Source organism: Sapajus apella, unplaced genomic scaffold, assembly GCF_009761245.1.
Source record: "Sapajus apella isolate SASKATOON/1434 unplaced genomic scaffold, GSC_monkey_1.0 scaffold123, whole genome shotgun sequence".
NCBI lineage: Eukaryota > Metazoa > Chordata > Mammalia > Primates > Cebidae > Sapajus > Sapajus apella.
Genome location: NW_022437063.1, coordinates 123834 through 148344, shown reverse-complemented (window position 1 = coordinate 148344; position 24511 = coordinate 123834). Strand labels below are relative to the sequence as shown.

The following is a 24511-nucleotide window of genomic DNA, read 5'->3' as shown; positions in this document are numbered from 1 at the left end:
TGGTGTGATCTTGGCTCACTGCAACCTCCACCTCTCAGGTTCAAGCAATTCTCCTGCCTCAACCTCCGGAGTAGCTAGGATTACAGGTGTGCAAGACCAAACCTGGCTAATTTTTTTGTATTTTTAGTAGAGACAGGGTTTTGCCATGTTGCCCATTTGCCATGTTCCCAGGCTGATCTCGATTTCCTGAGTTCAGGCCATCCACCTGCCTTGGCCTCCCAAATGCTAGGATTATAGGCATGAGCCACAAGGCTGCATTGCTTTATTTTATTTATTTTGAGACAGAGTCTTGCTCTGTTGCCCAGGCTGGGGTGCGATGGCACGATCTTGGCTCACTGGAGCCTCTCCCTAAGGGCTCAAGTGATCCTCCCACCTCAGTTTATAGAGATGGGGTTTTACCATGCTGTCCAGGCTGGTCTTGAACTCCTGGGCTCAAGCAATCTGCATGCCTCAGCTTCCTAAAGTGCTGGGATTACAGGTGTGGGACCCTGCACCCAGCCTCACATAGATATTTAACATCTTTTGTTAAGTTTAACCCTGAGTGTTGTGGCCATTGTTTAAGTGGGTTCTTCTCTTTTGTCATATATTCTAATGACTTGTTGTTTATGTTTAAGTGTGTGTGTTTATACTACCATCTTCCAGTATGCTTTAATTTTACTTTTTTAATAATTTATCTTGACTTTTCCAGGTATACAATAACGAAAATAGCAATAGTTTTAACTATTTCTATTGGGTTTTCTTTCTTTTGTCAAATTCCCTCTGATGGATACATCCAATGTAGTGATGGTGGTGGCAGCATCTGTGTTTTCCCTGAGCTTAGTATTAGTGCCCAGGTATGAAACTGTGTATTTGGGCCGGGCATGGTGGCTCACGCCTGTAATCCAAGCACTTTGGAGGCCAAGGCGGGCAGATCACCTGAGGTCAGGAGTTCAAGACCAGCCTGACCAACATGGTGAAACCCCGTCTTAAAAAAAAAAAAGTGAAAAAAAAAAAAGAGACTGTGTGTTTGTACTCTGGAGTATGAAGCTGGCTCCTGGCTTCTATGTTAATCTGTATGATTTTGTTAAGTGTCCATTGATTCATAGTTTACTAAGAATAAGTGTTGGTTACTTTGTTAAATGTTTTTTAGTGTCACTAGGGATGATGATTTTTCTGCTTAGATCTATTAATATGATGAATTATATTCATGATTTCCTAATAATATTGAACCATCCTTGCATTCTTTGAATAAACCCCACCTGCATTCCTGAATCACCCCCATTTTTTTTTATTTTTTGAGACAGAGTCTTACTGTGTTGCCCAGGCTGGAATGCATTGGCACAGTCTTGGCTCACTGCAACCTCTGCCTCCCAAGCTCAAGCAATTCTCGTGCCTTGGCCTCCTGAGTAGCTGATAGTACAGTTGTACGCCACCACACTGGCTTAATTTTTGTATTTTTAGTAGAGATGGGTTTTTGTCATGTTGGCCAGGCTAGTCTCGATCTCTTGGCTTCAAGTGATCCTCCTGCCTCCGCCTCCCAAACTGCTGGGATTATAGGCATGAGCCACCACATCTGGTCTCCATTTAATTGTAATCTGCAGCTGAATTCTATTTGCTTATATTTTACTTTGGATTTTTACAGTAATATTCCTAAGTGAAATTGGTCAGAAGGATATTTGTGAAGCCATTGTCAGGTTTTGGTTTAAGTATTTGTTATACTTAATTTTTTTTTTTTTTTTTTTGCCTGGAACAGTGGCTCACATCTGTAGTCCTAGCACTTTGGGAGGTCAAGGCAGGTGGATAGCATGAGCCTAGGAATTCAGGACCAGCCTGGGGAACATGGTGAAACCCCATCTGTACCAAAAATACAAAAATTAACCTGGTATGCTGGCATGTGCCTGTAGCCTCAGCTACTGAGAAGGCGTAGGTGGGAGGGTCATTGACTTGAGCCTAGGAGGCAGAGGCTGTGGTGAGCTGTGATTGCGCCACTGTGTTCTAGCCTGGGTGACAGCAGACCTTATCTCAAAAAAAAATTGGTTTTCTTTAAATTTTCCTTTCTTTTTTTTTTTTATTTTTTTTTCCGAGACGGAGTTTCGCTCATGTTACCCAGGCTGGAGTGCAATGGCGCGATCTCAGCTCACCGCAACCTCCGCCTCCTGGGTTCAAGCAATTCTCCCGCCTCAGCCTCCCGAGTCGCTGGGACTATAAGCACGTGCCACCACACCCAGCTAATTTTTGTATTTTTAGTAGAGACGGAGTTTCACCATGTTGACCAGGATGGTCTGGATCTCTTGACCTCGTGATCCACCTGCCTCGGCCTCCCAAAGTGCTGGGATTATAGGCGTGAGCCACCACGCCCATCCAAATTTTCCTTTCTATGTGTTGCTGTTTAACAGTTTAAACATTATCTCTTTTTTTTTTTTAACAAATACTTTTATTGCACATTTATAAAATCTGCATAGTTGTATCAAGTGTTCTTCCCTTTCATGATTCCTCGATTACTCTTTAAAAATTTGGTTAAAATACAATATCCAATCAGAAGCCTTTTAAAAATGATCAACGGGAAATATTTTTCTCTACATATACATGTATATAGTTTTACACATGTATGGTGCTGCCTGGGCAACACAGTGAGACTATCTCAGGGGGGAAAAAAAAAAAAAAGAACAAAAAGGCAGACCAAAATGGTCTTTGGAGCCAGCAGTAGCCTTAGACCGTTTCTGACATTATCTCTTATTTCAGAGTTTCCCAGGATTCCCTCCCAAAATGTTTCGCCCTGGCGCTTTCGTGTTGTAATGCTAGTCCTTTTCTTATTTTGTTTCTGATGTGGAAGTTGTCCTGTGCAGACTAGCTGTGTCTTCTGGGATCCATTTAATTTATCGTTTTTGTCCAGCAAAGTTTTTCTTTTACAGGCTTGAGCCACCGCGCCCAGCCTATCTTATTTTTTAAAACAATTTTCTTCTTATTTGGTTATTTTCCCATTTGGCATTTCCTAGTTTGTATGGGAAGCTTTCTCTCCACCCCCAGCCTCTTATCTTCATGAAGTTAGTTGGTGGTTGTATATTTTGTTGGCTTTTTTCCAAGGACCCAGCTTTTTACCTTGCTTATTAGTTCTCCTTCTTCTTTCTTTCCTAATTTATTTCTGCTTTGATCTTTATACGTCTTTCTTTCTCTCTCTTTTTCTCTCTCTCCTTTTCTTTGCTTCTTAAAACAGGGTCTTGCTGTGTCATGTAGGCTGCAGTGCTTTGGTGCAATCATGGCTTGCTGCAGTCTTAACTTCCCAGGCTTAGGTTATCCTCCCACCTCAACTTCCTGGCACTGCAGGTGCACACCACCACACTGGCTACATTTTTGTATTTTCAGTAGAGCCTGGGTTTCACCGTGTTAGCCTGTCTGATCTCAAACTCCTGTCCTTGAGTGCTTTGGCCTCCCAAGGTGCTGGGATTACAGACGTGAGCCACCAGGCCCAGCCTGGTGTTTTTTTTTGTTTTTTTTTTTTATTTCTTAGGGATCCCACAGATTCATTTTTTTTTAATTTACTGATTTTTAAAATGAATTTCTAGTCATATTACCTCATAATCATAAATTTTTAAAATATTTTTTTGGATGTCATTGAAATTTTCTTTGTGGACTGAGTATGGTCAGATTTCATAACTGTTCCATCAGTTCAGCTCTTGAAAAGAAAGCACATTATCTATTATTAGGATAGAGAGTTTGAAATACTGTAGTATCTTACTGATTATCTTACTTGGGTCTTCTGAATTCTTATTTCTGTTTGTGCTACTTAATGTTTCTTGGACTGAAAGTAGTAATTTAAAATATCTTATTAGTGTTGATATATTTATCCTAGTATCTCTGTAATTTCTCTGAAAATTGCTGCAGTATTATTTGGTGCATGATGAATCATACCATTAGTATAATAAATTGCCTTTTTTTAGATGGAGTCTTGCTCCGCAGCCCAGCTGGAGTGCAGTGCTGCAATCTCGGCTCACTGCAACCTCCGCCTCCTGGATTCGAGCGATTCTCATGCCTCAGCCTCCCGAGTAGCTGGGATTACAGGCGCTCATCACCATGCCTGTCTAACTTTTGTATTTTTAGTAGAGACAGGGTTACATCATATTGGTCAGGCAATAATTTCTGTATTTTTAATGGAGACAGAGTTTCACCATGGTTGGCCAGGCTGGTTTCAAACTCCTGACCTCAGATAATCCGCTTGCCTCGGCCTCTGAAAGTGCTGTTATTGGAGGCGTGAACCACTGTGCCTGCCCGGGTGAAACTTATATATAAGTTTATTTATCCTAGGATGTCAAGGCTACAGTGAGCTGTGATTGCATCACTGCACTTCAGCCTGCGTGACAGAGTGAGACCCTGTCTCACAAAATAAAAGAGATAGGGTCTCCGAGTGCGGTGGCTGATACCTGTAATCCCAGCACTTTGGGAGGCCAAGGCAGGCGGATCATCTGAGGTCGGCAGTTTGAGACCAGCCTGACCAACATGGAGAAATGCCATCTCTACTAAAAATACAAAAATTAGCCAGGTGTGGTGGCGCATGTCTGTAATCCCAGAATTGCTTGAACCCGGGAGGCGGAGATTGCAATGAGCTGAGATCATTCACGTCACTGCACGCCAGCCTGGGCAACAAGAGTGAAACTCCATCTCAAAAAGAGAGAGAGAGAGAGACAGACAGACAGGGTCTCACTGAATTGCCCAGGCTGGTCTTGAGCTCCTGGGCTCAAGCAATCGCCCTGCCTCAGCCTCCCAAAGTGCTAGGATCACAGGCGTGAGCCACCATGTGTGGCCTAAACGGTATCTCCTGTTTCTCTTCTGTGAACAATAAATGTAATGTGTTTCCTGTTCCTCCCTTCTTCTTCCTTCCCTTTCTCTTGTCACTTCCCCATTTTAGTTGATAGTATATTGAGTGGTCCATTTCTTTCTTTTTTTTAACTGGGCTGCCTCCCGAACCAGAGTAGGTTCAGAGAGACTTTCTACGTTGAGTGATTCTCGAGCATGGGGCTCTGGAAACTCTCAGTCAGGTGGTATTCAAGACCGATACCATTCTCTACTCTTTTCTTTCTTTTTTTTTTTTTTTTTTTTTTAAAGATGGGGTTTCACCATGCTGGCCAGGCTGGTCTTGAACTCCTGACCTCAAGTGATCCACCTGCCTCAGCCTCCCAAAGTGCTAGGATTGCAGGCGTGAGTCACTGCGCCCGGCCAACCTACTCTTACAGTGACATAGAAACTTGAAGAAGAAGCGTTGGCAGCTTGGAAGATAATTCTGGAGACTATAGCGGGTCAGTCTGTTAAGAAACCTGGCCGGGCGCGGTGGCTCAAGCCTGTAATCCCAGCACTTTGGGAGGCCGAGGCAGGTGGATCATGAGGTCAAGAGATCGAGACCATCCTGGTCAACATGGTGAAACCCCGTCTCTACTAAAAATACAAAACATTAGCTGGGCATGGTGGCACGTGCCTGTAATCCCAGCTACTAAGGAGGCTGAGACAGGAGAATTGCCTGAACCCAGGAGGCGGAGGTTGCGGTGAGCCGAGATCGCGCCATTGCACTCCAGCCTGGGTAACAAGAGCGAAACTACGTCTCAATTAAAAAAAAAAAAAAAAAAAAAGAAATCCTGTAGCCCCTACCCTGGGGGTGAAGTCCACCTTCCCTATCTGAGCAGCCAGGGAGGAAGGTGGGTGGGGAGTGATAGTGAATTAACAACTGTGTTTAAACGAATTAGTATTTCTTTCCAAATAAAAATTCTACATAGTAAGAAGACAAAAAGGCATGGTTTAATTGAGAGCATTGTTATTTTATTGATATATTTTATTTTATTTTTTAGAGACAGGATCTCACTGTTGCCCAGTTTGGAGTGCAGTACTGCAATCATAGCAGTCGCACTGCCGGGCTCAAGCTGTTCTCCAGCCTCAGCCACCATAGGAGCCAGGACTACAGGTGTGAACCACTGCACCCAGCCTGGAATTACGTTGTGTTTTTTTTATTTTATTTTTGAGATGGAGTGTTGCTGTGTCACTCAGGCTGGTGTGCGGTGGCGCGATCTTGGCTCACTGCAAGCTCTGCCTCCTGGGTTCAAGCGATTCTCCTGCCTCAGCTTCTGAGCAGCTTGGATCACAGGCGCCCAACCACCACGCCTGGCTAAGTTTTATATTTTTATTTCTTTTTTTAAAATTTATTTATTTTTCTTTTTAAAGTTGGGGTTTCACCATGTTGGTCAGGCTGGTCTTGAACTCCTGACCTCAGGTGATCCGCCTGCCTTGGCCTCCAAAGTGCTTGGATTACAGGCGTGAGCCACTACGCCCAGCCCAATTTTGTATATTTAGTAGAGACAGGTATTCACCATGTTGGCCAGACTGGTCTCGAACTCCTGACCTCAGGTGATCCACCTGTCTCAGCCTTCCAAAGTGCTGGACTGTACCTGGCCTGGAATTACTTTTTAAATTCACACTGTAATTTTGGATTCAAATTTGTATTTGTCTTGTGACAATCTTTTCTTTTCTTTGACAGAATCTCTGTTGCCCAGGCTGGAGTGCAGTGGTACAATCTTGGCTCACTGCAATCTTCACCCCCTAGGTTCAAGTGATTTCTCCTGCCTCGGCCTCCCAAGTAGCTGGGACTACAGGAGCACACCACCATGCCCGGCTAATTTTTTGTAATTTTTTTAACTGGGCGCGGTGGCTCACTCCTGTAATCCCAGCACTTTGGGAGGCTGAGGCGGGCGAATCACAAGGTCAGGAGATTGAGACCATCCTGGCTAACACAGTGAAACGCCACCTCTACTGAAAAAAAAAAAAAAAGATTAGCCAGGCATGGTGGCATGCGCTTGTAGTCCCAGCTACTTGAGAGGCTGAGGCAGGAGCATCACTTGAACTCAGGAGGCGGAGGTTGCAGTGAGCCGAGATCGAGCCATTGCACCCCAGCCTGGGTGACAAAGTGAGACTCCATCTCAAAAAAAAAAAAAAATTTGTATTTTTAGTAGAGATGGGTTTCACCACGTTATCCAGGCTGGTCTTGAACTCCTGACCTCAAGTGATCCGCCTGCCTTGGCCTCCCAAAGTCCTGGAATTACAGGCATGAGCCACTGTGCTTGGCCTTGTGACAATATTTTCTTTTTCTTTTTCTTTTTTTTATATTTGAGATGGAGTTTCGCTCTTATTGCCCAGGCAGGAGTGCAATGGGGCAATCTTGGCTCACTGCAACCTCTGCCTCTGGGGTTCAAGTGATTCTCCTGCCTCAGCCTCCAGAGTAGCTAAGATTACAGGCTTGAGCCACCGCGCCCGGCGTGAATTTTCTTTATATATAAAAGGAGTGTTCGTGATCTCCATTTTGTATTATACCTTTAAATTTTTTTCCATATTTGAATTAGTTGAATTTTCCTGGAGTGGCAATTAACAGGAAGTTTTGGTGGAAATTGGGAGAGAAGCCAGGGCCGTTCTCCGGGTTTCTCTGGTGAAAGGCTCCCTCCTCTATTGCCATGGTAATGGGTCGTGCTTTTAAAATGTGGTCTTTCTCCAGGAGAATTGCTTGAACCCAGGAGGCGGAGGTTGCGGTGAGCCGAGATTGCGCCATTGCACTCCAGCCTGGGTAACATGAGCGAAACTCTGTCTCAAACAAAAAAAAAAAAAAAAAAAAAAAAAGTGGCCATTCTCTGCTTGCACTCCTCTTTCACCTCCAGAGCCTAACCTGGCTCAAGAGGTCATCCGCCTCCAGCCCTGAGCACTCCCAGTTCACGACGGCCGGAGCTCCTGCCTTCTGCCATCTCCCTTTTAGAAGTGGTCTTTTCTGGGATCTTTCACTCCTGAGCCCCCTGCCTCCCCCTCGCCCCCCGCACTGCCATGTCTGCCGCTGGCAGGTACTTTGGGTCACACTCACCTGTGGTTGGGAGTTTATGGGTTTTTTTGCTTCTTATCCTTGTTTGTCTATACCCGTGTTGCTTTGTATAATTTGGTAGATGAGGGGAAAATCCAGAATTAAGCTACTGCCTTGTTTCCTCCTGGTATGAAGTCTTCACCTGTGAGTTTTCTGTTTGTAAAGTCCACCCAGAGAGCAAGACTACCTGTTTGGTTTCTGGCTTCTGAGGATATTCAAGTCTTGGAGTCTTGGGAGGAAGATTATTTTGTAACCTCTGCTCTGAAAACAGCCCTTCTTACAAACAGCTCTTCTTTTCCTTCTTTTTTTTCTTTTTTGAGTCAGAGTTTCACTCTGTCACCCTAGCTGGAGTGCAGTGGTGTGATCTCGGCCCACTGCAACCTCTGCCTCCCAGGTTCAAGCGATTCTCCTGCCTCAGTCTCCCGAGTAGCTGGGATTACAGATGCACGCCACCACGCCCAGCTAACTTTTGTAATTTTTAGTAGAGATAAGGTTTCACCATATTGGACAGGCTGGTCTTGAACTCCTGACCTTGAGATGCACCTGCCTTGGCCTCCCAAAGTGCTGGGATTACAAGTGTGAGCCACCACATCGGGCCACAAACAGCCCTTCTTATGCCAATCACTTCCTCCTAAAATCTGTCATTCTTACCTCTTGGGTAGAAATATTGTATTTAGGCCGGGCGCGGTGGCTCACGCCTGTAATCCCAGCACTTTGGGAGGCCGAGGCGGGTGGATCACGAGGTCAAGAGATAGAGACCATCCTGGTCAACATGGTGAAACCCCGTCTCTACTAAAAAAAAAATACAAAAAAAATTAGCTGGGCATGGTGGCGCGTGCTTGTAATCCCAGCTACTCAGGCGGCTGAGGCAGGAGAATTGCCAGAACCCAGGAGGCGGAGGTTGCGGTGAGCCGAGATCGCGCCATTGCACTCCAGCCTGGGTAACGAGCGAAAACTCCGTCTCAAAAAAAAAAAAAAAAAAAGGAAATATTGTATTTATTTGTACCCTGAAAGATTATGGGGACCAGGGGTGGGGCACAGGACAGTGGGCCCTCCAGCCAGGGTTTAGAAGCTCTGGGTGTTGAGTTTTCACACCAAGGGGGATCTGAGTTCTAAGGCCAAGGAGCCCACCTGCTCCTCTAATGGACAAAGCAGTGAAGGCCCAGGGAGGGGCAGAGGTGGGTCCAAGGTCAGGCTGCCAAATGGCAGCAGGTGTGGAAGCTGACAGGCCGGACCTGGATTTGAATTCTGCAGTCCATGCTGCTTGCTGACTCTGTGGCCTTTTGCTTCAGATCCCTCAGGGTCCTTGGTGCCTCGGGTCTGTGCTAAGGTGTTACTTATCACAGGCGGTTAGCAGCAGGTGCCCACGTGTCCCCAGGGTTAGAGCATTTGGTTAGTCCTGCCCCCGCTCCACTGTGCAGAAGGGAATCTGAGGCCCAAAAAGGAAAGTGACCTGTGTAAGGTGACACAGCAAGTCATCCTCTTGACCTCACTGGTGAGTGGGCCAAGGACAGCTTCCTAGCTCTGCACTTTCAGAGTTTTTAAAACACTCCTTACTTATTTAATATATATGCCTGAGTCCTAGGCTGGGTTAGTCTCTGCCCCCAAGTCATTCACAGCCTGATGGGGAACACACACACACACACACACACACACACACACAGAGAGAGAGAGAGAGAGAGAGAGAGAGAGAGTAGGGCAGCATGCTGTCTCACACACACAGTAGGGTAGCATGCTCCACACAGATGCAATAGGAGAGCATACTCACACAGACACACAGTAGGGCAGCATTCTCACACACACACAGCAAGGGAGCATCCTCTCTCACACACACACAGTAGGGCAGCATTCCCACACACACAGCAGGGGAGCATCCTCTCACACACACACACACACTCAGTAGGGCAGCATGCTCAGACACACACACATCAGGGCAGCACATGACAGCCGAGGCTGCAGCATGGGGAGCAGGGATGCTGTGGCCAGCAGACCACACTGTGTTGTGCCCTAGCCCCAGTGCCACTGCGGCCCGCTAACTTTTCTGAAAGTTAAATAGGAGAGCAGGGGCTGGGATTGGCTGGAGTAGCCCCTGCACCCCTCACTGGGGGTCAGGCTGAGCTAAGGCAACCTGCCCACCCCATTATTTGGGCTAGGACCGCCTAACTCCACCCGCTGTATCCTCAGCAAGTGGAAGAACCTGGCAGGTTCCCCACCTTCTCTGCACGAAGGCTCCTGACCCTTCCTCTCCCACTGTGTCCCTTCCCCCAAACCTCCCAGTCCCAGTGAGTCCAGGTGTCCTCTTCCCGGCAAGGGGGCTCCCATGCCGCTTGGAGGTCAAGAGTATGGTCCAGCCGGGCACGGTGGCTCACACCTGTAATTCCAACACTTTGGGAGGTCAAGGCGGGCGGACCGCCTGAGGTCAGGAGTTCCAGAACAGCCTGACCAACACGGCAAAAACCTGTCTCTACTAAAAGTACAAAAAAATTAGCTGGGCATGGTGGCACATAACTGTAGTCCCAGCTACTTGGGAGGCTGAAGCAAGAGAATCACTTGAACCCAGGCGGCAGAGGTTGGCAGTGAGCTGATATTACGCCACTGCACTCCAGCCTGAGCGACAGATCGAGACTCTGTCTCTATAAAAAACAGAGTGTGTTTCTCTGGTGGGGGATCCCCTTTCTGGGGGTGGGGCACAAGTCCTCGACAGCAGGTGCGTGCCTTCAGTCCTGCAAGCCTGGCCCTGGCTCTCTGTCTGCTGCTATTGCAGCCCTGCCCCTCATATGATGTTGTCAGGTCAGGGATCCTGGTGTGTGCTGAGGGCGATGAGGAGGGAGAGAGGGGAGAGAGAAAGAAAGAGAGACCAACCTGGAGTGACAGGACCAAGAGAAAGAGGGGAGGTACAAGGAGCCCTGGAGAGAAAAAGCGGAAAGAAGACACTGATCAGGGAAGAAGATGTTCGTTGATTGATTTAGGAGGTCTTCTAGGAGCTCCTTTCCTCTTGGGTGGGGTACACACGGTGGGTCGCCGTGGATCTCTGTCTCCTTCCTTCGGCTCTTCTTGCCTCTGGGCTGGCTTCATTCCCAGGCAGGCTCTCCCCGTCAGCTCCTGGCTTATACCTAGCAACCCCAGGGGAAGCTTGGCCCGGCCTGGGTCCTGCGCGCCCCAGCATGACCACTGCGGCCAGGGGCGTACGGTACCGTCATTAGCCAGACCTGAGTCAGTGCTCACGGTGACAGCCAGGGGATGGGGCCCACGGGCAGGGGCGGCTCCCCACAGGACACCAGGTATTCTCAGGGGAGGTAAACCTAGATGACCCTCTGTCTCCGCTGCAGAACAGCGGTGCACGTGACTTTTCTCCTGCTGCAGAGGGAGCTTCTCTATGGAGCTGCCATAGCAGTGATGTTGAAAGCCACATGTGACCATAGGGTCATGGGGACCCTGGAGAAGGTGGTGTGAGAAGTTTCCTTTCCACCTTACCCTGGCCAGGGTCCACCTTGGGCTCCTGCCTGAGTTTAGGACCCACCTGAGCCCTGACCACACTCAATCCCCACAGTGACCTGTGACCTGTCCACAGAAGAGGAATGAAGGCTTAGAGCAGTGGCCTGTCTTGTGGGCATGGGGCAGGGCCAGGAAGGAAGCTCGGGCATATTGCTGTGGACCTTGGTCCTCCAGGCCTGGCCACACAAAGTCCTGCTCAGGAAAGAAACCGGGAAGCAATGGACTGGGAGACCCTGGGGTGAAGTCCACTGGGGTCTCTGTCTGCTCAGGCAGGGGTGGAGGTGGGTGGGGAGGGGACCCGATTTGGCTCCACTAGAAGCAAGTATGACCATGGGACAGAGATGGCATGCTTGGACTGTCCCGTTGGTGACAGCTGTGAGACTGGGAGCGTGATAAATAGCTGCCAGTTCTGGCCGCATGCCGGTGCTTCCTGACCTTAGGGACTGTCCTGAGGGGCCCTTCCCTCCCAGCCTCTTCACAGACTTCTGCACACAGATACGCACCAGTCCCCCCTGCTGGAGAAGAGGCCTGTGATGCCATGGCCGTGGCCACATCTGTTGAGGGCCTGCCCCGGCAGGGGCTGGGCCCTGGACATGCATCACCTCCCTCCATCCCTCCAAGCTGGAGTTAATCCCATTTCTTTTTCTTTTTCTTTCTTTCTTTCTTTCTTTTTTTTTTTTTTTTGTGATGGAATTTCCCTCTTGTTGCCCAGGCTGGAGCACAATGGCACGATCTCGGCTCACTGCAACCTCCGCCTCCAGGGTTCAAGCAATTCTCCTGCCTCAGCCTCCTGAGTAGGTGGGATTATAGGCACCAGCTACTATGCCCAGGTAATTTTTTGTAATTTTAGTAGAAACACAGTTTCACTATGTGGGCCAGGCTGGTCTCGAACTCCTGACCTCAGGTGATCCACCCGCCTCGGCATCCCAAAGTACTGGGGTTACAGGTGTAAGCCACTGTGCCCGGCCAGAGTTAATCCCATTTTGTGGGCAGAGAGACTGAGGCTCAGAGGAGGAGCATGGTCTGACTGCAGTCACATAGCTGGTGACGCAGGGGGAGCCCCCATGTACCTTGGCACTGGTATCTTAAACGTCAGGGGTGTAAGGGGTTACAATCACAAATGAGCAGGGGCCACACCCCAGCCTGGCCATGCATAGGGGCCAGCTCCTTATCTGGAGGCTTGGAAGCCATGGCAGGATCCGGCCGTGGTACTGATGGGGCCGTGGGCGCCCCTCCGCCATTGCTGGGTGTGTTTCTCCCTACATCCCCACTTTGAATGACCTGCTGACCTCCCTCCTGGAGTTCCAGTTCCTGTACCCTCCTCTTGAGACCCCAAGCACCTGAGAAGAATGGAAGTAGCCCCTGGCTTATTGGAGGGCCAGTCCTTGTCTCTTCTTATCTGCTGAGCTCCTGCTATCTGCCGGGAAAGAATGAGAGGTGGAGTAGCCTCTGCCCCTTAGGAGTGAGACAATGGAAAACACGCAGTCATTTCCAGGGGCCGAGGGCTGCACTGCGTGCGGTGGCTCCATCTGGTCCCACCGTGGAGCCCTGGAGCCCCCGTCTCCTGGGTGGACTGCCCCCTGCCTCAGGAGCAGCCTGTCCCCAGGGACCCGCTGTGGGCTAATGTCAGTGTAGGCCCCTGGGTTAGCTGGGGTTCTCCAAATAAACAGAACCAGTCGATGAGATGAGACGGCCCAGCTCAGCAGTGAGACAGGAGAACGTGGGGCCGGTTCCTCCGTCCTCAGCCTTTCCTTCTGCTCAGGTCCTTGAGGGTTGGGGGCCCACCCACTCTGGGGGCCATCTGCTTCCTGAGTTCAACATTCAAATGCTAATCTCATCTGGAAACAGCCCCCAGACACACCCAGGGGTAACGTTTAATTGGGGCACCCTGTGGCCTGGTCAAGTTGACACAGGAAATTAACCATCACAGCCCCTATTGCGATTTGGAACAAACATCTCTGAAGGCCACCCCAGCTCCAGAGCTCCTGTGAGAGCAGCCAAGGCCTCTTTTTGTTTTGTTTTGTTTTTGTGTGTGTGTGTGGTTTTTTTTTTTAGACAAAGTCTTGCTCTGTCGCCCAGCCTGGAGTGCAGTGGCAGGATCTTGGCTCACAGTAACCTCCGCTTCCTGGGTTCAAGCGATTCTCCTGCCTCAGCCTCCTGAGTAGCTGGCATTACAGGCGCCTGCCACCATGCCCATCTAATTTTGTATTTTTAGTAGAGATGGGGTTTCACTGTGTTGGCCAGGCTAGTCTTGAACTCCTGACCTTGTGATCCGCCTGCCTTGGCCTCCCAAAGTGCTGGGATTACAAGCATGAGTCACCGTGCCTGGCCGGCCTCTGTTTCAACAGCCTCACACCTCAACCTCTCCCTCTGCCCAGTGTTAACACGCACGCTCTGAATGAAGAGACTCCCCCTGAACAGGCTTTGTGTAATCCACATGGCTGTTTATTCACCTGGGTGCGGGCGGGCTGAGTCTGAAAAAAGAGTCAGCGGATGGCAGTGGGATAGGAGTTGGTTTTATAGGTTTGGGGTGGGCAGTGGAAAGTTACAGAGCATACAGTTTAGGGCGTTTTTTTTGCAAGCTGGGAGTGGGTTGTAGGGTCTGGAGTCAGGAGGTTGACCAAGTTGGTTACAAAGCCCAATTGCCTTATCAATTGAGGTGTTTTGGAAAATTTTACCTGACGAGAAACCCAAGTGGCACTCGGGGTTGGAGGAACACACTTTATTACACCGGCGGGCCTAGAAGGGTTTGCACTGAAAAGTTTGGACCCTGGCTAAGAAAAGTACACAGTTTTTCTAGGTGAAGGGGCAGGGGAAGGAACTCGGGACTTTAGACAACGCAGCAGGTTTTAGACAAAGAGGCAGTTTTTTTTTTTAAGGTTTTCCACTTAGTAAGCAATAAGCTGAGGTACAGAACCAGAAAGAGGCCGTTACGAACAAAAATAGGGACAGTTTTAAACATAGGGACGCTGACAACGTGCTGACAAAATCCTGGGCAAAATTTCCACTTTATTTCCCCCTTTGATGCTCTCTTACGGATATTAGGGAGCATCACATTTTGCACCCTAGTGTTTGTACTTAGTGGCTCTTACCCACCAGGGCTAGTAGCTGAATGGTTGTTTTTCTAATTACTATGGCTGTTCCTTAGGTAAGGGCCAGAGGCTAAAAGGAGCAATATGGCAGCCCGGGGTTCCATTAGTGGGAGGAGCCACGGTGCCAGATTTTAAAGGTGGGACCACGTGGTTCGTGAGTTTCAGAGACACTGTCTAATTTCAGAGGCCCTTTTAGTTAGCCGTTGGGCTGTATTTTGTACCAGCCCTGACTGGTTGGTATAGAAGCAACATTCCTTTTCCAGAACAGAGGTAGGGAATAAGGAACAATAGAGAATGTCTCAAGTTAATTAGGCCCCACAGGATTTGATCATGCTTCTTCTCTTCATGGTCTTCCAATTACTTTAGATTTTCTAGTTCCGGGAGGCCATCCAGAGTGTGCATGTAGGTCATGGGGATCGCCACTGCATCCATGGAACCCTCAGTCAGCCTAAAAGATCTTACACCTATTCCTGTATCCCTTGCCCTAACAGGGACCCAGAGCCCTCCCCAGGCCCTGCACGGGGCTCTGCAGGTCCTCAGTCTGCTCCCTGGGCCAGACCCATGACCAAGGGCATTGAAGGAAATGATGAGTGATGTGGGGGCGGGGTGGTGGGAGGGGGTCGTGGTCACTCACACCAAGTGAGTTTGAAGTGCAAAGTGAAAGAGGTTTATTATTTATTTATTTTTTTTGGGGGGGGGGACGGAGTTTTGCTCTTGTTACCCAGGCTGGAGTGCAACGGCGCGATCTCGGCTCACCGCAACCTCCGCCTCCTGGGTTCAGGCAATTCTCCTGCCTCAGCCTCCTGAGTAGCTGGGATTACAGGCACGTGCCACCGTGCCCAGCTAATTTTTTGCATTTTTAGTAGAGACGGGGTTTCACCGTGCTGACCAGGATGGTCTTGATCTTTTGACCTCGTGATCCACCTGCCTCGGCCTCCCAAAGTGCTGGGATTACACGCTTGAGCCACCGCGCCCGGCCTGAAAGGTTTATTAAGGCCGGGCGCGTTGGCTCATAGTATAATCCCAGTACTTTGGGAGGCCGAGGAGGGTGGATCACTTGAGGTCAGGAGTTCAGGACTATCCTGGTGAACATGGTGAAACCCCCTCTCTACTAAAAATACAAAAAATTAGCCCGGCTTGGTGGCAGGCACCTGTAATCCCAGCTACTTGGGAGGCTGAGGAGGGAGAATCGCTTGAACCCAGGAGGCGGAGGTTGCAGTGAGCCAAGATCATACCACCGCACTCCAGGCTGGGCGACACAGCGAGACTCTGTCTCAAAAAAAAAAGGAAAGGAATAAAAGTTAGACCATAGAGGGTAACTTGCCATGGCATTTGTAAACTATCATGGCGCTGACGGAAGTGTAACAGTGAGGACGACCAAAGGTCACTATCATGGTCATTTTGGTTTTGGTGGGTTTTGGCTGGATTCTCTACTGCGACCTGTTTTATCAGCAAGGTCCTTATGAGCTGTATTTTGGCTGAACTCCTCATCTTGTGATTTAGAATGCCGTGACCATCTGAGAATGTAGCCCAGTAGGTTCCAGCCCCATTTTACCCAGCTCCTATTTAAGATGGAGTTGGTTTGGTTCACACGCCTCTGACACCTTTACCTCTCTGGGCCTCTACGTTCCCATCAGGACATCGGAGCCTCCGAGGGCACAACCCCTGCACTCTGGGAGCCTCTGTGTCCGCACTCAGCCTGGATGGGGGCTCAGTGTGGACTCTCTTTTGTTGGGTCATGGTTGGCCAGTGCTAGGCCAAGCTAGGCTAGACATGTGGCCGGAGGGGTAGCGCTTCTACTGTAGGGAGAGGTGGGGGTGCAATTTGTGTAGGGATGACAAGCTCCATCTTGGAGGGCCTTTTCCAGGCCCTTGGGCCGGGCCCCTGATGCTGATGCCCCTGGTTGGGGCCTGAAGAGCTGGTGCCAAGGGCCTGGCCAGCAGGGGTCTGACCTGGCCTTTGGCCCTCTGTCTCCATTGCCCTGCACCTCTCAATTATTTTTTTCTTTGTTTGTTTGAGACAGAGTCTTGCTCTGTTGCCCAGGCTGGAGTATAGTGGTGAGATCTTGGCTTACTGCAACCTCTGCCTCCCAGGTTCAAGTGATTCTTCTGCCACAGCCTTCTGAGTAGCTAGGGTTACGTGCGTGCCACCATGCCTGGCTAATTTTTGTGTTTTTAGTAGATATGGGGTTTCGCCAGGTGGTCAGGCTGGTCTGGAACTCCTGGCCTTGTGATCCACCCATGTCTGCCTCCCAAAGTGCTTGGATTGCAGGCATGAGCCACCGTGCCCAGCCGATTTTTCTTTTTTTTTTTTTTTTCTTAGAGACGGAGTCTCACTCTGTCACCCAGGCTGGAGTGCAATGGCTCGATCTCAACTCACTGCAGCCTCCGCCTCCTGGGTTCAAGTGATTTTTGTCCTGCCTCGGCCTCCTGAGTAGCTGAGATTACAGGCACCCACCACCATGCACAGCTAATTTTTGTATTTTTAGTAGAGATGGGGTTTCACCATGTTGGCCAGGATGGTCTCAATCTCTTGACCTCATGATCTGCCCACCTCAACCTCCCAAAATGCTGGGGTTACAGGCATGAGTCACCTCGCCCGGCCATTCCCTGCACCACTTCTCACTCCTTACTTCCTAAGACAAGTCATGGGGGATCCTGGTGATGGGAGCTATGGCGGGGCTTAGAGCAGGGGAGTAGCCACAGCAACACGCTAACTGGGAACAGCTCCCTGGCGACGGGGTGGGAAGTGGTGAGCCTGGAGGCAGGGGCAGGCAGGAGGGGTGTGCCAGGCCCGGCTGACAAAGCCCAGGACATGGGCCGTAACTGTGAGGCCTGTCTCGGGCCCAGGAGCATGCTTTGGGCCTGAGGTCACCCGGGTATTGGGCTGTGGCCAAGTTGGCCCCATAAGTAGTTTCTATTCCTGGGTCTTGGGCTCTGACACCAAATATGGCGTGGCCCAAGTCTGGCACCCCCAGCTGTGGTCCAGCGACATCTCCTGTCCCTCCAGGTGGGCCCAGACCCCACCCACACCATGGAGGCAGATCATTCTAGTACTTGGGGCCCCCAAGTGGCCAGGGGCCTGCGCTGCTGCTCCTGGTCCTCCAACTGCCCACCCGTCCGCGTGATTCACGTGAAGTTAAAATTACCCAGGACCAAAATAGGCTCTCTCCCTGCAGAAGAAAGACGGGGCAGGGGGACACCGTGTTTTGTTTTACACCACAGTCCTGTCCTTGCTACCCCCATCCCAGGCAGCTCACCTGGCCTCTGACCCCACAGTGATCTGCACACTCACTGGTTCACTCTCAGTGCTCGCTCACCCGTTAATTCACTCACTCATTGATTCATTCATTTACTGATCATGTATTAATTTTTTTTTCTTTCTTTTTTTTTTTTTTTAAAGATGGGGTTTCACCATGATGGCCAGGCTTGTTTTGAACTCCTGACCTCAGGTGATCCACCCACCTCAGCCTCCCAAAGTGTTAGGATTACAGGCGTGAGCCACTGCGCCCGGCTACAGATCATGTATTAATTCACTTGGTGGTTAATTCATGTAATCACTGATTATTTATTGACTACATACTAAGTGCTGGGCACTGTTCTATCATTCCAGAGCTGAACAAAACATAAGGCCAAGCACAGTGGCTCATGCCTGTAATCGCAGCACTTTGGGAGGCCAAGGCAGGCGGATCACAAGGTTGGGAGTTCAAGACCAGCCTCGCCAATATGTTGAAACCCATCTCTATTAAAAATACAAAAAATTAGCTGGGCATGGTGGTGGGCACCTGCAGTCCCAGCTACTCGGCAGGCTGAGGCAGGAGAATCACTTAAACTAACGCAGCAGAGGTTGCAGTAAGCCGAGACCGCACCACTGCACTCCAGCCTGGGTGACAGCAAGACTCTGTCTCAAAAAAAAAAACCAAAAACACAAAACATAGCTAGCCTCGTGGGGTTATGTTCCAGACAGACAACCAAAGCAAACAAGTAGGATGTACAGTGTGTTAGAGTAAGTGCAAGGATGAGTAACCTAACGGGGGGCTCTGAAGCAGTGGAGGGGAGTGGGAATTTCACGGGGTCCAGGGAGGACCTGATGGGAAGGGGACTTTTGAGTGGACACCTGAGGGAACAACCTTCCAAGCAGAAGGACAGCAGGTGTCAAGGCCCTGGCAGCTGCACGAGGCCCGAGAAACGGGCGGCCCGGTGTGGCTGGGGCACAGGCAGCAGGTAGAGCAGCAGAATATGAGGTCAGGGTGTGGGGGACACATGGGGCCCAGTGGATCAGGACCTCCCACATCACGCAGGGTCTGAGCTGAGAATGACATGGCCGACGTATTTGTAAAGCATCCTGCTGGCTGTCGAGAGAGTGGGTCAGAGTGAGCCTTTTTCCCATGTGCCTGCTGCGTGCTGAGCTCCGAGCACGTTAGTGGGGAGAGAAGACGCAGGTGCACGCTGGACGCTTGTCCCCATGGTGCTTACGGAGGTCTGGAGCCACCGCGTCTGCTCCGTCTGACGTGCTCATCCTTGGTGCTTAACCAAGTGTCACCCACCCGAGGGGGTCACCATTTTTGTCTGTTTCCTTTATTTTTTTTTTGAGATGGAGTTTCACTCTTACTGCCTAGGCTTGAGTGCAATGGTGCGATCTCAGCTCACCGTAACCTCTGCCTCCTGGGTTCAAGCGATTCTCCTGCCTCAGCCTCCTGAGTAGCTGGCATTACAGGCATGTGTCACCACACCTGGCTAATATTGTATGTTTAATAGAGATGAGGTTTCTCCATTTTGGTCAGGGGGCTCTCGAACTCCTGACCTCAGGTGATCCCCCCTCGGTCTCCCAAAGTGCTGGAGCCACTACGCCTGGCTTTTTATTGTTTTATTTTATTTTATTTATAGAGATGGGGTTTCACCTTGTTGGTCAGGGTGGTTTCGAAATCCTGACCTCAGGTGATCCACCCACCTTGGCCTCCCAAAGTGCTGGGATTATAGGTGTGAGCCACCATTTTTTTTTTTTTTTTTTTTTTTTTGGAATGCTCAGTGCATTTGAAAAAAAAAAAAAAAGTCCGTCTCTGTCACCCAGGCTGGGGTGCAGTGGCGCAATCTCAGCTTGCCACAACCTCCGCCTCCTGGGTTCAAGCAGTTCTCCTGCCTCAGCCTCCTGAGTAGCTGGGATTACAGGTGTGCGCCACCACACCTGGCTAATTTTTGTACTTTTAGTAGAGACAAGGTTTCGCTGTGTTGGCCAGGCTGTTCTCAAACTCTTGACCACAAGTGATCAGACTTCCTCGGCCTCCCAAAGTGCTGGAATTACAGGCATGAACCACCAGACCTGACCTCTGTTTCTAAATGGTGCTCCCACCAGGCTGAGAGCTCCTTTGGGGCAAGGCTGTGTCTGACTCTCCCCTTCTCCTGGGTACCAGTGCAGGGCCTGTCCTGTCCCTGAGGGTCCCCTGAGAAGTGGAGCAAGTGAATGAATCAGTGAACACGTGAGTCCCAGGCCTGATCTGTGTGTGTGGCCAGGGATACGAGGCCTCTGAGAGCTGGCGACCTGTCTCACTCTCTTCTTGCCATCTTTTGCAGATGGATTTGGAGGCGCTGCAAGTGTGTGGAAGGGCTGCGTTTGTATTGGCAAAGAAGGTCGGCTGCTGAGCCAGGGTGTGTCTCCCGGAGGCCTGCGGGCTGCCAGGATCCCCACCTCTCTGCCATGCGCTGCCAAGACTGGTCAGTTACCAGCCAGTGACATCATCAAGGTTCCCTGCTCTCTACCCTGGTAAGGGCCTAGCCTACGTCACCAAGCGCCAGGCTCCCAGCACCGCCCTCAGCCCGTGTGAGATTGCCACTCCAGCTTCTGCCTGTCCTTGGGAGGGCACCAACTCCCAGCTCCCCTTAGAGCGCAGGTTGCACCCAGTCCCTCGACTCTGGCACCTAACGTAGAAATGATGCAACTGCCCCCGGGCTTGCTGAGGGCAAGAGGGGGTAAGTTTGTCAAAGAGCACTTAGAAATCATTGAGTCATTGCTGGTTCCGCTGGCTGTTAACAGTTGATATGGCTCAGGTCAGCTTGCACCCAGTTCCTGCAACACACGGGGTACACTGGCTAGCCACGTCTCCCAGGCAGGGCGATGCAGTGGTGAGAGCAGAGACCTCAGCCAGGCGGCCTGGGATCTAACTCCTGCGCTGTCACTGCTGGCTGTGGGACTCTGCAGCAGGTACAGCGCTTCTGTACCTCCATTTTCTCATCTGTAAGGTGGGGGTGATGATTGTCACCCCATAAGGTCGTTGTAAGGGGCCACACATGTTCCCATGTGTGAGATGCTGAGAGAGTTACCCAGCATGGACAGGAGGGACAGCCAGTGTTTACTGAATTGTGAATGAGGGGATGTTACCCTTGAGTGGGCTCCAGCGTCCTGTCCTGTAGGTGGAAAGACCGAGGCTCAGAGAGCTCAGTAACATGCCCCCAGGAGCAGGGTCCAAGCCTGCCTTGTTCCCCCAACCACCTGCGAGGAACCTGGGCATCTTCCTGGCCACCGGCCAAGTGGACATCGCCAGGAAAGAGTGAGGTCCGGGGCAGGAGGACCAGTCAGCATCATGGCCTGCAGCACGACCTACCTGGTTCTCTCCCACCTGTGTCTATGAGAAGCACAGCCCAGGGTCCGGGCTGGGCAGCCAGGGGACTAAAAGACCCCCTTGTGTCTGGGGCAAAGGGCTCTGGGACGCAGTAGGCCTCCCATCCTTTGTGCCTGGAGCAGGCACCCTGTGAGTGTACCTGCAGGGCCAGCCCTTAGCAAGCCAGCGCCCGGGCCTGCCGGAGCCCCAGGCCTCATGCTGAATGTCCGCAGGCCCACTCAGTGGCCTGCCCTCGGACGAGCCTCAGGTCTGGCTCGTGGAGCTGAGGGGGGCAGGAGCTGGACCTCAAATCCCAGGCTGCCCCTCCTAACAGAGCCCTGTGTGTCACATGGCAAAGCTATCACTTCTGACAGTTCTTACACGGACCAGACTCTGGCCTGGACTTGTGATGGTGGCATGCCATGGGTGGCACTGGCCCGGTCCTTGGGGGAGCTCACAGGTGTGTCACAGAGAGTGGAAGGGACCCTGCTCAGACCCCAGTCCACGGCCCCCTGTGCTCCCATTTGGTTTTTTTTTTTTTTAGATGAGTCTCACTCTGTTGCCAGGCTGGAGTGCAGTGGTGCAGTCTCGGCTCACTGCCACCTCTGGCTCCCGAGTTCAAGCAATTCTCCTTTCTCAGCCTCCCTAGTAGCTGGGACTACAGGTGCGTGCCACCACATCCAGCTAATTTTTGTATATTTTTTTCCCTTTTTTTTCTTTGTTTCTCATTTTAACCGATTCTGCAATAAATTTTTGTAATTTTAGTAGAGAAGGGGTTTCACCATGTTGGCCAGGATGGTCTCGATCTCTTGACCTTGTAATCTGCTTGCCTCGGCCTCCCAAAGTGCTGGGATTACAGGCATGAGCCACTGCACCTGGCCAGTGCTCCCATTTTGTAGGCGAGCAGCCGGCAGGCTAGAATTCAAGCCTTGGCCTCTGTGGCCCCGGAAGCCCATGGGCTTGGAAGCTGGGCCTGCCTCTGGTTGAGGGTCACAGGAAGCGTTTTCCTTTGGGTTGGGAATGCCAGTGGCCTCCCTGATGGCAGGTGCTCCTGTCTTACAGACCAGCCAGTTCCTGCTGGAAGCCCCTGGTCCGATCTGGGAAGATCATGTCCAAGCCCCCTGACCTCCTGCTGCGGCTGCTCCGGGGCGCCCCAAGGCAGCGGGTCTGCACCCTGTTCATCATCGGCTTCAAGTTCACGTTTTGCGTCTCCATCATGATCTACTGGCACATCGTGGGAGAGCACAAGGAGCAGGGGCAGCTCTATAACCTGCCAGCAGATATCCCCTGCCCCACCTTGGCACCCCTCACCCCTCCCTCCCACAGCCCCCCTCCGGGCGACATCTTCTTCCTAGAGACTTCGGACCGGACCAACCCCAACTTCCTCTTCATGTGTTCAGTGGAGTCGGCCGCTAGAACTCATCCTGAATCCCGTGTGCTGGTCCTGATGAAAGGGCTTCCAGGTGGCAACGCCTCCCTGCCCCGGCACCTGGGCATCTCGCTTCTGAGCTGCTTTCCGAATGTCCAGATGCTCCCGCTGGACCTGCGGGAGCTGTTCCGGGACACACCCCTGGCTGACTGGTATGCAGCGGTGCAGGGGCGCTGGGAGCCCTACCTGCTGCCTGTGCTGTCTGATGCCTCCAGGATCGCACTCATGTGGAAGTTCGGTGGCATCTACCTGGACACGGACTTCATTGTCCTCAAGAACCTGAGGAATCTGACCAACGTGCTGGGCACCCAGTCCCGCTACGTCCTCAACGGCGCCTTCCTGGCCTTTGAGCGCCAGCACGAGTTCATGGCGCTGTGCATGCGGGACTTCGTGGACCGCTACAACGGCTGGATCTGGGGCCACCAGGGCCCCCAGCTGCTCACGCGTGTCTTCAAGAAGTGGTGCTCTATCCGCAGCCTCACCGAGAGCCATGCCTGCCGCGGGGTCACCACCCTGCCCCCCGAGGCCTTCTACCCCATCCCCTGGCAGGACTGGAAGAAGTACTTCGAGGACATCAGCCCCCAGGAGCTGCCCCGGCTGCTCAATGCCACCTATGCCGTCCACGTGTGGAACAAGAAGAGCCAGGGCACACACTTCGAGGTCACGTCCAGGGCGCTGCTGGCCCAGCTCCATGCCCGCTACTGCCCCACGACGCACAAGGCCATGAAGATGTACTTGTGAGGGGCCCGCCAGGCCACCTCCCTGACCCGCTCCCGTTGGAGGGGGCACTTGGCCGCTCTTCCTGGGGAGGCGAGATTGGGGGCCCAGGAGAGGGAGGTCTGAGCTGCCACCGGGCTTAGGCTGTTGCAAAGGAGGAGCTGTGGGAGCAGGCCCGGTGGGAGGCTGTGGACACCCTCAAGACAGTGCCCTATGTCAGGGCAGGGCTGACACGTGGCGCCAGGCCCAGCAGAGTGAGCTCAGTGAGTGCCCCGGGACTTGCAGATGACAGACAGGAAGGATGAACCTTAGGGCACCCCTGGGTGGCGTGGGAAGCCAGGCAGTTTGGGCAGAGGTGCCCTCGAGGCCAGTGCTAAGGGGAAGGAGGGATGAGGTTCCAAAGAAGAGGGGAGGCGGGAAGAGGTAGGAGGTGGTGGGGAGTCGGGGGAGACCTAGCCCCAGGGGCCCGGGTGGGGAGTGCTTTTTTCTGGTTTTGGTTCCTCTTTCGGAGGGGCCCTCAAGGACTGAGCAGGGCAGAGGCCCAGCAGTGCCAGCCTGGGGAGCCTGTTAGGGGCAGCCCCTCCTGCCCACGCCATCCTTCCTCCTCTCCAGAGATTCAAGGGGGGCACGTACCCTCTGCCTATTCACTCAGACAAGGGGTGGGGGTTCTCTAAAGAACATCCGCCTCCCCATTATAAACACAGGAGAATAATGAACAGAATAAAAGTGACCGGCTGTCACCTAGTCCCTGTGATTGCTGAAGTGCATTCAGGCTCACAGCCTCCTCCACTCACTTCTGACCAGGAAGCCGCTGGGTGGGCTGGCGGTGACTTCGACGCGATCTCACAACCTGCCCTGCACGGAAAGGCTTGGGACCTGGCTCCTAGCCCGGCGTCCCTAGTGATGGGGAGCCCCTGAGATGGGGAATGGGGGAGGCCTGTTTTTCCCTCCTTTTTCAAGGCTCGCAAACACCCGAGGATGAGTCCCACCAGCACAACCACCCCCATAACAACCCTGAATCTGTTTCACATAAATGGCACCAAACGAGGACACTGAGGAGCCTACGCTGGAGCAGGGGTGAGGACAGCCCGTCCAGGGAGCGGTCCCGGCAAGGGAGCTGTGAGGGCCTGTGGGGTCCCTCTGGCCTCAGCCTGGATGCCTGGCTGAGATCCTGGGAGGGACCTGAAGGGCCTGTGGGTGGCTCCAGGGCTGGGCCGCAGGAATATCTGCTCCCAACAGGGTGAGGCCTCAGCTGGTTCGCATTGTGGAAGCTGCCTGGGCGTTCCCACCAAGCTGGAAGAGAGCTCCCCGGCGGGACTGGGGCT

General features: G+C 51.7%; 1 protein-coding gene across 4 annotated transcripts in view; it reads left to right on the top strand.

The window, feature by feature from the left end:
* A4GALT (alpha 1,4-galactosyltransferase (P blood group)) overlaps nucleotides 1-23926 on the top strand; it is a 34054-nt gene extending 10128 nt beyond the window's left edge. The window contains exons 1-3 of one of the 4 annotated variants that reach the window (XM_032261365.1): nucleotides 12125-12183; nucleotides 20016-20205; nucleotides 22103-23926. In XM_032261365.1, the coding sequence (XP_032117256.1) occupies nucleotides 22149-23210 (1062 nt within the window). In that variant the 5' untranslated portion in view covers nucleotides 12125-12183; nucleotides 20016-20205; nucleotides 22103-22148 and the 3' untranslated portion in view covers nucleotides 23211-23926. Of the gene's footprint in view, nucleotides 1-12124; nucleotides 12184-19575; nucleotides 19614-20015; nucleotides 20206-21680; nucleotides 21705-22102 lie in introns of those variants that run through there. The other 3 variants (XM_032261364.1, XM_032261363.1, XM_032261366.1) reach the window with 3 other exon arrangements.
* The last annotated feature ends 585 nt before the right edge of the window (nucleotides 23927-24511 follow it).